Source organism: Diadema setosum, chromosome 3, assembly GCF_964275005.1.
Source record: "Diadema setosum chromosome 3, eeDiaSeto1, whole genome shotgun sequence".
Lineage (NCBI taxonomy): Eukaryota > Metazoa > Echinodermata > Echinoidea > Diadematoida > Diadematidae > Diadema > Diadema setosum.
In genome coordinates, this window is record NC_092687.1 from 48,518,889 (window position 1) to 48,531,896 (window position 13,008).

Consider the following 13,008-nt stretch of genomic DNA (forward strand, 5'->3'; position numbering starts at 1 on the left):
ATGATGTGGGTTGTATAAAACTGACAAGATAATCGTTAAGACATGTTCAATGCTTGTGATTCTTTGATATATCATTACACTCTCGAAGTATAATTTGTTTCATGTTTACTTGCCTTCGATAAAGTTTCTGTATTGTCCCGACATTCCTTCATTTCATTTTGATTTTCTTAATCCTTTCCATCGCCGCAAATACTTTGGATAAATTTTGCTACAAATTCACATTTTCGTCTTGACTTCGCGGTATATTGTACTTTATTTGTGACATAGTTCTCAAAGAATAAAAAGTGATGACGCATATTTCACACATAAGAAGTTACTGCCCAAGTTATGCATATCATCTTTCATTTGTTTGGACTTCAGCTGAAAGCCAAGCATAATTATATTGACACCCAGCTTTTGTAATTTTTCCTTTCTTGACGAAGTTGTGTAGTTCATTATGGGCACGTCGTTGATCCCAGAGAAACAGTTCCCTATACAGGCATTTTTCCTTGAAGCCTTTCCTCCTATCTTTGCGAAAGGCGTAGCCTCAGTTTATTATCTGCAACTGATTTCTAAGTATGCTATTAAACTTTGCAAAAGACGCGTGCAGCCTATTCAATAGCTGATTCATGCCTTGCAAATCAGCAACAGCACCTGATCATCCATCACTACCTTTTGTCTCGATACGGAACAATACGGGATGGCAAGCAATTGGGTACAAACGTGTCAATGTATTGAAAGCACCGAGATTACCACTCACGCAACTTTTTGGTAGAACTCGTCATTACATCATTACAGTGACGAGAGAGAGAGAGAGAGAGAGAGAGAGAGAGGGGTGGGGAGAAATTGATTTTTGGTAGACCTGAATATATTACATGTTGTCATTTTAGATCCAAGGTGGTGGATAGCGTATTAAGTTGATAAAATGCTACTTTCAATCTGTTTTCAATAGAAACAGCAGAGAAGGCGTTCACGCGTGATGGCGTGAACAAGCATTCAAAACGGCCGTTACAGCATGTCACACCGCACGTCGACTTACACATACAATCTTTTCCTACTGTAGCTACATTGTGCAAATCATGACTTCGTGAAAATGAATTAGGGCTATTACAAATGAAGACGGTATGTAATTATACGGCGCTTCAGCACTTCAGGAGAAATGACAATTAAGCTGAAAGATTGTAATAGTTTTACATGCAATACATAATACAGTACAGATGTACCACTCGAAGGCCTACTTCAATTCGTACCATGATTTACAAGTGCTAACTCTACATGCATGTTTTATTATCGTTCGTCTTTCAATGTACAGAACAAGGCAGATTTTTCTTCTTTTTTTCAATTACAGGCAGAATTTTGTCTGTGTGTGTGTTCTCGTCAGTGTATATGTCTGTTTGTTTGTTTGTTTGTTTGGACGAGGTTAGAGTGGATATCATTAGCTTATTCGACCCCTGTTGAATCTCGCATAACTATAGTTAGCTTTTCTTTCTCAATTAAAATTCATGCGCAATGGTGCGAACTATAATTGTATACATGTTCTTACTTTCAAACATTCACCTTTCTCTGTGTCATTTACACCTACACACACACTCACACACACACACACACACACACACACACACACACACACACATATATATATTATAGAAGTATTGGAACAAGTTCACTCGGTTGACAGCAGGTTCATCCGTATAAGTATGTCTAAAGCTCATATACACATGTGACATAGATAACTTTCAGCATACTCAATTGGAAACGAACCAGTGGTCTTAATTACAGTATTTATTGAGAGATCACAGCCATTCATTGCGTCATTCATTGACTTCACTGTATTATTACAGGTAATGTATTACCTCATCAAGCGTTAATTCTTTCAGTCGTTTGCAAAAACATGCTGTCTCAATGCATACAGGCGAGTACGAACAATGACACGAAAAGAAATAAAGTACTTCGGCTTATATGTCTCACTGTGAAGTGCGAAGGAAGCGATGGACAGTGACAAACGGTTCTAATGTAAATATTATTAATATTCACATTTGTAAGACAAATTGAAACATGCTCTTTCAATCGTCTGACAATCAGTCCGTGGATAACATGTGGCTTGTACTGATAATGCGATTATCAGTGGGAAACATGAATTAAGGTGTCATTCCTTTTAAACGTTTAATTCTTGCATTAAGCCTGAATGAGCACAGAAAAAGTAATAGAAAGGGTAAAATAGGGTAAGATATTCTAATTATAGCACATGCACCTGGTTATCGCATATAAATTTATGCTTGAATATGTGTGCATGTGTATGATCTCCATTTATGCATCGGTGCAGAGAGGTGACTCCTCCCTGATTTGTGCGAGTTCTCTGCAGTGCCTGTGCAATGCGTAGTTTGTTTGTTTGTTTGTGGGTTTTTTTTTTGCATTCCACTGGAGCAGCTTCTTGTATGGCATGGTGTATGCAAGTCTCATTACGCCATGTAATCGCCAATCTCAGAGTTACAGGCTGCTGTGCTACCACTTGGTACAGCCTGTCTTTTTCGTGGACTTTCAAATCCATGCCGTTGTTAAAGGGAAGATAAACCCCAAGAACAATGTGGATTGAGTGAAAGCAGCAACATTAGTAGAACACATCAGTGAAAGTTTGAAGAAAATCGAACAATCGATGCAAATGTTATGAATTTTTAAAGTTTTGGTGTTGGAACCGCTGGATGAGGAGACTACTAGAGGTTATGACGTATGAGTGGACAACAATACCAAGAAAATATAAAGAAAATACTACAAAAATCAATTTTTCATGAAAAGTACAAATTCTATCAATTTGATATTGACATATGTTAAGGGTAGCAATTATTCCCCCTGCTTTCTGAAAGCGGTTGGTCCACTGCTCTTTCATAATTCTAGAAAAGTGAATTTTTGTTGAATTTCCTTTATATTTTCTTTGTATTGTTGTCCACTCATACGTCACATCCTCTAGTAGTCTCTTCATCCAGCGGTTCCCACACCAAAACTTTAAGAATTCATAACTTTTGCATCGATTGTCCGATTTTCCTCAAACTTTCATTTATGTGTTCTACTAATGTTGATGCTTTCACTCAATCCACATTGCTCTTTGGGTTTACCTTCCCTTTAAATACAAAGCTAAAATCTCACGAGACTGGACGACTTGCTTCTAATTATTTCCAAAAGCGTGCGTAGGACACTCGTCGGCACTGCACCACTCATTCACTCATAGGGAGATATGGATGCGTACAGTTCTTTTTTTTTACCATCCCCGTACAATACAATGCACATAATCATGAGAAATAAATCGAAGCGGAGAAATGCTCGCAATCACATGAAGACGAACTTGTTCAAAGCAAATTCAGCAAATACGCACACTGTGCAGCACTTGCATTTTCGCTTATTACAGCAAAACAGACAAAACTGGACCAATGAGACTCATACATGTACATTGATTATTGATTATAGCCATTATAAAATCTACCATGAACACTTCTCAACTGTTGTTCTCCCCCCCCCCACCCATGTTGTCTGCCGATGAAACCTATCAATTGATAGAGAGCAATTCGGCATTTGCTTATAAATGGACAAGGCTGTAGCTCGATATGGAAGTGGTATTGAATACGTTGAGTCATGCGAAAAAAAATAGAGCAACCTTCGGCGCTCTGCTGTCAGAGTCTAGGAAGTCTTCATGGTATGATAAGGGTGGTTTTTCCCTGAACTGTTATGGTACTATCAGACGATGGTCAGTTACCCTCGAGAATAGCCATTAAAATATCATTTTACCTGAGGTAAACAAAGTTCGACCGTAAATCTCCCCAAGAAAAAGAAATACAATCTGACCCTCCGCAATAATTGTGTAAAAGTAGTGAATCAATCCAAAATCACTTTTAAGGAACAAAACTATAACTATTACCCCCATCTTTATACACGATACAGGAAATATCATCCAATTTGACTTTGTGGTAATGAAGAGAAAGGGGATCTTTGTATGAGAGCATGTCAGGAATACCTTCCTTCCAAGTTGCATGCAATGACTGTGTTCATAATTCCAAGATCAGCTATCTTCTCCGGACATAACAAATGGGATCGGAGATCTCACTATGGACAGGTTGGGGTGTCTGAAATCTATTGTACCTGTACCACCCACTTTGTATTATGCCGAATTCTTTAGGCGTTTGGTTGGGATTACATTCTATACCCCATGGCGCTCTTCCCGTGGCCTTTTGGTGGGTTTGGCTGCGGCCTTTTCAGTCATAATCTCGCAGCCCTTTTGATCATTTCGCAGCAGCCCTTTCCACTCTTGGATCGAGCTTTCCCAATCGTTTGGCTCTAGCCTTCTCGATCACTATCTATTGGCTGCAGTCTCTGACTGTCCAAACTTCATACAGGACTTCAATGACAACAGCTGCTAATATTATTTCTTTCTGGATTTAAAGAAAACACTGATTGAAATCATTTCCGCGACATTACACCCTGTCGTTTGGAAACTTATGAGTTTATCACATCGAAGCATGACGGGGAATAAAAAAGTTAGACAGTGGGAAAGATTTCGAGAGATACTAATCATAAAAAGTCATAGAGCGATCATGGAGGAGAAAAAAATAATCATGGAATCTTAGATCATACAAAACTATACACAGGGCTACAATGCATACCTAATGAGAGACAAACCGCCAGTAAATACACACACACACACACACACACACACACATGGTACATATATGTATATTATATATATATATTATATATTTAACAAAAACAGCTTGATCTCATTGAGATTGCAGTATGCATATCAATATCAATGCATATGGACGTTCAACTAATTACTTTTTAATAGTATAAATGACAAACAAGTCAGCTCTTACACAAACACACACAAACACACACACGCAACATATCCACAGACCTGTCACTCAAGAAGAAAGATGTTTTGGAAAGTTTGTATTCTATTCCCGTCATTCTTTCCGAGACCATTTTGGTGTATGTGTTCTTCACATGCAATGCATGCGTGTTTGTTCTGTTTTTTGTTTTTTTTTAAATACATTTTAATACATCAGCGACGTAATATTTTCCGGCCTTTCGCAGGCCTGTGATTATCAAATATACCTGCAACGAATTTGATCTTCGGGACTATCTAGAGTTTATACCTGTCATTCGTCATTCCGAGGAGAAGAAACTTTTTTCAGGTATTTATTGAGCTTACTTCTATAATGGAGGTTGTGAACTAATATGCATGTTGCTGGAAATGCACCACGGAGCTGACCAATCACGCAGTTTCAGCCTCCGTTGCTATCACAACAAAGGTTTGTTTTGGGAAAGATAATGGGTGATGATCGATTCACGGTGCCCATCGCGGAAGTGTCCATCTTCTCCGGACATAACAATGGGATCGGAGATCTCACTATGGACAGGTCGGGGTGTCTGAAATCTATTCCCTGTACCACCAACTTTGTATTCGCCGAATTCTATAGGCGTTTGGTTGGCATTACATTCTCTTCCCCTTGGCGCTCTTCCCGCGGCCCTTTGGTGGGTTTGGCTGCGGCCTTTTCAGTCATAATCTCGCAGCCCTTTTGACCATTTTGCAGCAGCCCTTTGCACTCTTGGATCGAGCTTTCCCAATCGTTTGGCGGCAGACTTCTCTATCACTATCTTTTGGCTGTAGTCTCTGACTGCCCAAAATATATTCACATAGGACTTCGATGAAAACAGCTGCTAATTATATTCTTTCTTCCTAGATAAACGTTTGAATGACTAACTAAATGAATATGTTAATGAATAGTTTAATAAATAAATAGATAGATGAATGAATAAATGAATAAATATATAAGTACATTGAATAAATGAATGAATAAATAAAGAGATTAATTATTATTTAATACTTGACATGTCCAATTTAACAGTCTTTAATAGTCACACACTATACATCAGTTCGCTAGCTGACCGATTCAAATTTTAGGAGATACCATGCATGCAGCAGCAGCAAAAACAAACAAACAAAACAAAATATATATATATATATATATATATACTATATACCGGTAGTATAACCTGGTTTCCATGTGTAAATGTTTACAAGGTGAAATTAGTGCCTTCATCCATCACGTCCCATGCATGTATGTTGTTGTTGTTTATTTTCTACACCAGTAGTATATCTTTATACTTTTGTAATGATTTCGTACATACTTTTATACAAAGTAAAGCCGCTTTGCCATATAACAGTATAAAAGAGCGATAAAAAGAAAACAACAGGTAACCGCGTTCTATGGTGTGTATCAATACATGCGTGCGTGATCTGGCTGTGGATGTTTAAACTGCCGTGTTGATATTCAAAGTCGAATGATAGTTCGACAGTATTTATGGACTTGAAATTGCTTTTTGACATTGGGTGTTTTAACACGCGTATGATTGACTTTGGTGTTGTTCAAAGGAAATACTGATTGAAATAATTTCAGCGTCATGATACTGTAGCTTGGAGTCTTGAGAATTATTGATGTAGAAGCATGACGGTGGGAAAAAATACGATGTGGATCAAGACGACATTTATTTCACTATTCATAGTCTACATAGATTCACTGCAAGGCTGCAGGAGAAGAGGAGAGATTTTTGTTTTTGGAATGACTTACTCCAAAGAGAAAAAGGCACACACACACACACACAAAACACACACACAAAAACTTGCAACTCCATAGATCAAGATGATGGGGAAGAATGTACAAACCTGTATATGACACAACACAGTAACTAAAAGTCACGAAAATGTTGGATAGAATGCGTATGTTTTGTGTATATTTTGCTGTTATAAAGTTGTTGAGTTTCCCGGTTGTCAGAGTGGACTGAAGTCGTGGTGGACACCATGAGATTATTAAACAGGTTTTCTGTTCCGAGGTGTTATTCATATTCTAACGGAGAGGGCGCTATATTGCTAAAACGGACCGTACGCACTCTGACGCCCAGATTTTGTGAATGGTCGGCTCCTTGAAAAAAAGCGCCACACGGGCCAAGTGCTAAAAGCGCCGCGCAGCGGGCTTTTGAATGGGAGGATTTAAAAGAACGCGGCGAAACAATAGAAGACCGCTGAGCGGGAGCGCCGCTGTTTTCCTGGAGCGTGTAATCTGCCAAGGCGCCTTAACAAGTTCGATGTTTCCATTGAATTCCTTGTAGAAGCTTGCATGCACTGTGATTTTCGTTATTCTTCTGAATCCTCTCTTCATTTTCTTGATCCTTATGATTACTTCATCTTCACCTTCACTATCCCCAGTGTCCCCAACAACATAGTACGGCCTCTTTGTAGTGGTTCTACAAGTGCTGCATGAACTAGCGCTGCTGGTACTGGCACAGTCCCAGTCATTGTCTGACCCGAATAACTCGAGTTCTGCTTCCTTACGTTCATTACTCCTCTGATTCTTCTTCTCTTTAGGTGTAGTGTCACTTGTAGTGGCTGTCGCTGTTACCGTCGCTGTGATGTTCTGTTTCTGTGTTGGTTTCTTCTGTGTGTTGGGTGTTGTTGGTTTCATTTGTGTTGCTTTGACTTGTGTCACCGTCGATTTCTTTAGTTCTGTCTCTGTAGACTTCTTCATCTGTGTCGTTTCTGTTTTCTTCTTTTGCGTAGCCTGTACGGGTGTCGTTGACTTCTTCTTTTGTGTAGCCTGTACGGGTGCTGTTGACTTCTTTTGTGTTTTCTCTGGTGTTTGCTTCACCTGTGTTGCTGTTGGTTTCTTCTTTTCACTCACAAACTTTGGCGTTGCTTTGCTGTAACTGAGGTACTCAACTTGCTCTGTTTGGGTAGAGTGTTTTTCCTCATAGTGTTTCAGCATCAACATTCTTGTTTCCTCTTCTTTTCCACAGACACGGCACTTGAGTGTTAGTTGGGTGGCATGGCGAAATTTGAGATGAAACTGATAATCCGCCATTGTCGTGAAGCGCTCCCAGCAACTGGGCTGATCGCAGGATATCATCTGTAATAAAGCAAAATTAGAGAAACACACCCTTCCATCAGAATACTGTAATAGGTTAACCAACATTATGCACTGTCTCTGTATCTAATAGGTGGATTTCTGTTCCTGTCTGGATTACGTCTCACACTGTGATTCAACCAGTTGGCTAGCGGCACGCCTGTATACAGCTTGAGTCTGTCAATGTGAACGACCTTGGGTTTCCCCTTTACTGACTGTTGGATACAATACACCACATCGCAGAGTTTAGTGACCACCATGAATGGCCCCTTCCAATGGAAAGTAAGTTTTGGGCTCACTCCTCTCTTTCTTGTTGGTTCATAGAGCCACACCCACTGTCCTACATCAAAAGTACGAAATACTGTGTTTCTGTCATACTGGTTAGCTTGTCTGTCAGCAGCAATGCCTAATTTCTCTCGTGCTCTTTCATGTGCTTCTTGTAAGTTTTCTCTAACATCTGTCACATAATCTTGTTCTTCTATATTTGCAGGTACTGGAGACTGTAGCATCAAGTCAACTGGCAGTGTGATCTCCCTTCCTAACATCATGAGAGCAGGGCTTTCTCCAGTAGACTCCTGTACCGCAGATCTGTATGCAAGCATGGCGAATGGAATCTTGTCATCCCAGTCTCTCTGTTCTTCTTCTGGATCAAGCAGTGATTTCAGTATGCTGAGCAAGGTATGATTGAAACGTTCTATGAAACCGTCTCCCTGTGGGTGTAGGGGGCAAGTCCTAGTTTTCTTGATTCCCAACATCTTACACATCTCTGCTACCACTTTAGATTCAAAATTTCTTCCTTGATCACTGTGAATTTCTTTTGGAATTCCATAACGACAGATGAATTCCTGTACCAGTACTCTAGCAACTGTTTCTGCCTCTTGGTCTGGTATTGGAAATGATCCGATCCACTTGGTAAAATAATCACCAATAACAAGAATGTACTTATTCCCACTATCTGTTTCTGGTAATGGACCTAGAATATCCATAGCTACTCTTTCTAACGGAGCACCAACTCTGTATTTCTGTAACGGAGCTCTCTTCTTCTTAGGAGGATTCTTCGTTCTTGCACAAACATCACATCTTTTTACCCACAGTCTGACATCAGCAGCAAGGCCAACCCAGTAGTACCTTCTCTGTACTTTATGAAGCAACTTGTTCACTCCAAGATGTCCTGCTGTGATGGAACTGTGTAACTCTTGTAATATAGTAGAACGCATTGACTTGGGAAGTACAATTTTCCATGTCACTTCTTTCCCATCAGCAGATTCCCATTTCCTCATGAGAACTCCTTCTTGTATCTGTAATAAGTTCCAGTGCACCCAATATGTCTTGGTTGCGGAAGAAAGATGTGAAATTTCCTTCCAGCTAGGTCTATTTTCACTTGTCTCTTTCCACCTCAGTACATGCTTAATATCACTGTCTCGTAACTGTGCCTGTCTGATCTCTTCATTAGAAATCAATGAGAAGTTGATGGCTTGAATCTTCTCGAAATTCTGATGCTTTGCTGTCATGTTGCCTAATGACTGCTCACATCTGTTATCATCTTCCTATATATACAAGGATAATCCATCAAAATAGTAACACCAACTATCCAACAAATTGTAACACAACACTTAATTTATTACTCTACTGTTACTTCTACACGTTCCTCTAATCAGATTCTACGAGGCATCATCTCTGTTTGCATCATCGCAGAAGTTCGCTGCTTCAGACTAACTGTTGTCGGAATAAGCAAAGTAGCATCACATCACAGCACTCTTTTACACTGTTTGCAAGGTCGCCGTGAAAGTCCATCTGCATTGGAATGGGATCTCCCAGGTCTGTGCTCAATGGTAAGTTGATACTGTGTAATTACTTCTAACCATCTAGCTAACTGTCCCTCTGGATCTTTAAAGTCTAACAACCAACGTAATGCACTGTGATCTGTTCTCACTGTTACTTGCTGTCCATAAAGATAATGTCTGAAATACTTCAGAAAGTACACCACAGCTAAAAGTTCACGTCTGGTGACACAATAATTCTGTTCTGCTCGATTTAGAGTCTTGCTTGCATAGGCGATTACTCTCTCATTTCCATCTTGCTCCTGAGAAAGCACAGCACCTATGGCATAATTACTGGCATCTGTGTCGAGAATGAAATCAACATCGAGTTGCGGGTAGGCTAGAATTGGAGCTGTCGTCAGCATCTGTTTCATTGTGTTGAACGCTTCATCACACTCTGATGTCCGTATGAATCTTTGTTTACACCATCAGATGACACGATATGCCCCAAGTAGAGTACTTCTGTCTGAAAAAGATGACATTTCTTTGGCTTGAGCTTTAGGTTGGCATCTCTCAGTCGCTGTAGTACTATTTCCAACCTGGCAATTACTTCTAGCACTGTAGGACCGAACACAATTACATCGTCGAGATAGATGAGGAGTATTTTCCACTGTAGTCCACTGAAGATGTTCTCCATCAATCTCTCGAAAGTAGATGGTGCATTGCAAAGTCCAAAAGGCATAACCTCGAACTGGTACAATCCTCCTGGTACTACGAATGCAGATTTCAACTTGGCATCTTCATCTAGGGGAACTTGCCAATACCCAGCTGTTAAGTCTAATGTACAAAAGTACTTGGCACCTTGTAATGCGTCTAGTGAGTCAGCAATGCTTGGCAGGGGAAAGGAGTCTTTTACTGTGTGCTCATTAAGAAGTCTGTAATCAATGCAGAACCGCTTGGATCCATCTTTCTTGTCTACTAACACAATGGGAGACGACCATGGACTGATTGATGGCTTAATGATTCCACGCTGTAACATGTCTTCAATCTGTTTCTCTATCTCTTCTCTCTGCCCTATTGGATTGCGTCTCGGTCTCTGTCGTATTGGTGCTGCACACTGTGTGTGGATACTGTGCTTGATTTTGTCAGTCCTTCCAATATCATGATCACCTTTGGAGAATACATCACTGTACTCACTGAGTAGAGCAGCCACACTAGAATGGTACTTGTCATCGATACTGTGTTTAGCTCTTGTGTAAATGTCTGTCATATGCTCAGGTACTTCAGACTGGTTGACCATCATCACAAGCTTGTTTCCATGACGATCTGTACATGAGATGATTTCATCTTCAATTTTCACAAACATCTGGTCACAGTTGATTTTGATACTTGTCTTCTGTAAGAAATCCATGCCGATAATACCGTCCACCTGTATATCAGCTATCACCACGGGTACTTCATACTCCTGTTCGCCAAACTTCATCTTTATTGTAGTTTCTCCATACACACCAATGGGAGCTCCATTTGCTTGCAGCAACTGGGTATCTGTATCACAAATCTCTAATGTCTGTAATGGATAAGTCTCATTCAATGCAGTCATAGACACAATAGTAATTGTAGATCCTGTATCAATCAATAGATGCCTAGTCTCATTTCCAAACTTTACTGGAACATACATCGCAGGATTAACGTCACGTACTGTACAAACAACTGGATTTCTCTCAACATCCTGTAACTCTAATTGCGTGGACCTGTATGACTGTCTGGCCGCCCCGCGGTCCTTCGAGTAGGCCCCAAGTAGTTTCCCTTTGGTTTGGTGCAGACTGTACTCATATGTCCATATTCACCACAGTTGTAACACTTGATTCTTGACTGATTCAACTGTTTCATCATTGAGATAACATCATTCAGATTCTGCTTCAACTCTTGTATCTCTCTCTTCATCTTCTCATCTGCAGGTGCTGGACTGTTACTCTCCACTGCCCGAACATGACGAGGTCCCCTGATTCTCTCTCTTGCTCTTTCAGCATGAAGAAACGACTCTGTTGCGAGTGCAGCTGTGATTGCTTCATTCAACGTTTTGGGACGAGCACGAAAAATGGCAGCTCTAATTTCTGCATCATCAATTGCCTCGGAGAAATGTGTCTTGGCCAGTCGTTCGCGAACATCACTTGACATCTCTGGATACGCTAAACTGGTAAGATCTCTGATTGCCTGTCCAAGCTGTTGAACGGATTCATCTTTCTGTCTACGCCTCATGCGCAGTTCCAACATGAAATTCTCAGCTTCTTGCCCTGGTCCAAAACGACGCTCAAGTTGAGTAACCAACTCACGAAATGATATCTGTTCACCATCTGGAAGATTATGTAGCACTTTCAATGCAGGCCCCTGGAGTCGCGATGCCAAAAACTGTGCAGCTTCTCTGTCTGTCCACCCATTCAACTTCATGCAAACACAGAAATGGCTGTAATAGTCTGCCCACGAAATTTTTCCTGCAAATTTATCTGGTAAAATATCACGATGATGACCTCCTTGGAAACCTGGACGAGTTTGCTCAACTGTAGTCTGTCTGCTGGATACGTAATTTGGCAACTGGCTGTACTCTTGTGGAGTGTAGACAACCCTGTGATCGGCTGGAATCGCATCACCGTATTCATTCGCACGGACCGCTATCTCTAGATCTGGTGCATCTACTGCCCATCGAGCAACCCCACCACTATCAACAACTGTTTTGTCGCCAGCCGCCATAGTGTCAGACTGTAATCCAGTAGGAACGGCAGGCTCCACCATCTTAGTTCCTTTAATGTTATTTTACAAATAATTGCTAACATTTTCTGTTCTATTTTCGAATGAGTTTTCTGTTGTAGTTCCCATCCTTATAATTGTCAAGCGTACATACCCTTACAATGTTCAAGGAGTAGATCTCCTTAGTGTACACATGCATTACATGTATTAAATGGCTCTCAACACATATATACAATTCTCAACTGGTCTCTATTTAATGTCCCATTCCAGACTATAGTTCGATACACACGATGAATTATACACACTGAAACACACACATACCACATCAACACTTAACATTTTTACTTCTCCACAAGTTATATCATTTAGTAACTGCAGTACTCTCTCGACTACATTACCCAATACTAACTCTACTAACCAGGCTTCCTCCTGTTAGTTTACTAATTTGACCTCACAATAGACAAGTAATTGTTACCATAGCAACCATACATATAATTTCATATTAAGTAACCACAGTGCTCCTTTGACTGAATTACCCAATATATTCACTAGCTAACCAGGCTCCTTCCTGATAACTA

The 13,008-nt window shown here is 40.3% G+C and overlaps 1 protein-coding gene across 1 annotated transcript in view; it reads left to right on the forward strand.

Annotated features, from left to right (window-relative positions):
• The window catches only part of LOC140226480 (uncharacterized), a 29,372-nt gene extending 16,717 nt beyond the window's left edge, over window positions 1–12,655 (forward strand). The window contains exons 2-5 of the mRNA XM_072306945.1: window positions 8,020–8,207; window positions 8,416–8,603; window positions 9,584–9,757; window positions 11,644–12,655. Coding sequence (XP_072163046.1) covers window positions 8,201–8,207; window positions 8,416–8,603; window positions 9,584–9,757; window positions 11,644–11,691 — 417 coding nt within the window. The 5' untranslated portion in view covers window positions 8,020–8,200 and the 3' untranslated portion in view covers window positions 11,692–12,655. The remainder of the gene's footprint in view (window positions 1–8,019; window positions 8,208–8,415; window positions 8,604–9,583; window positions 9,758–11,643) is intronic.
• Window positions 12,656–13,008: the final 353 nt, after the last annotated feature.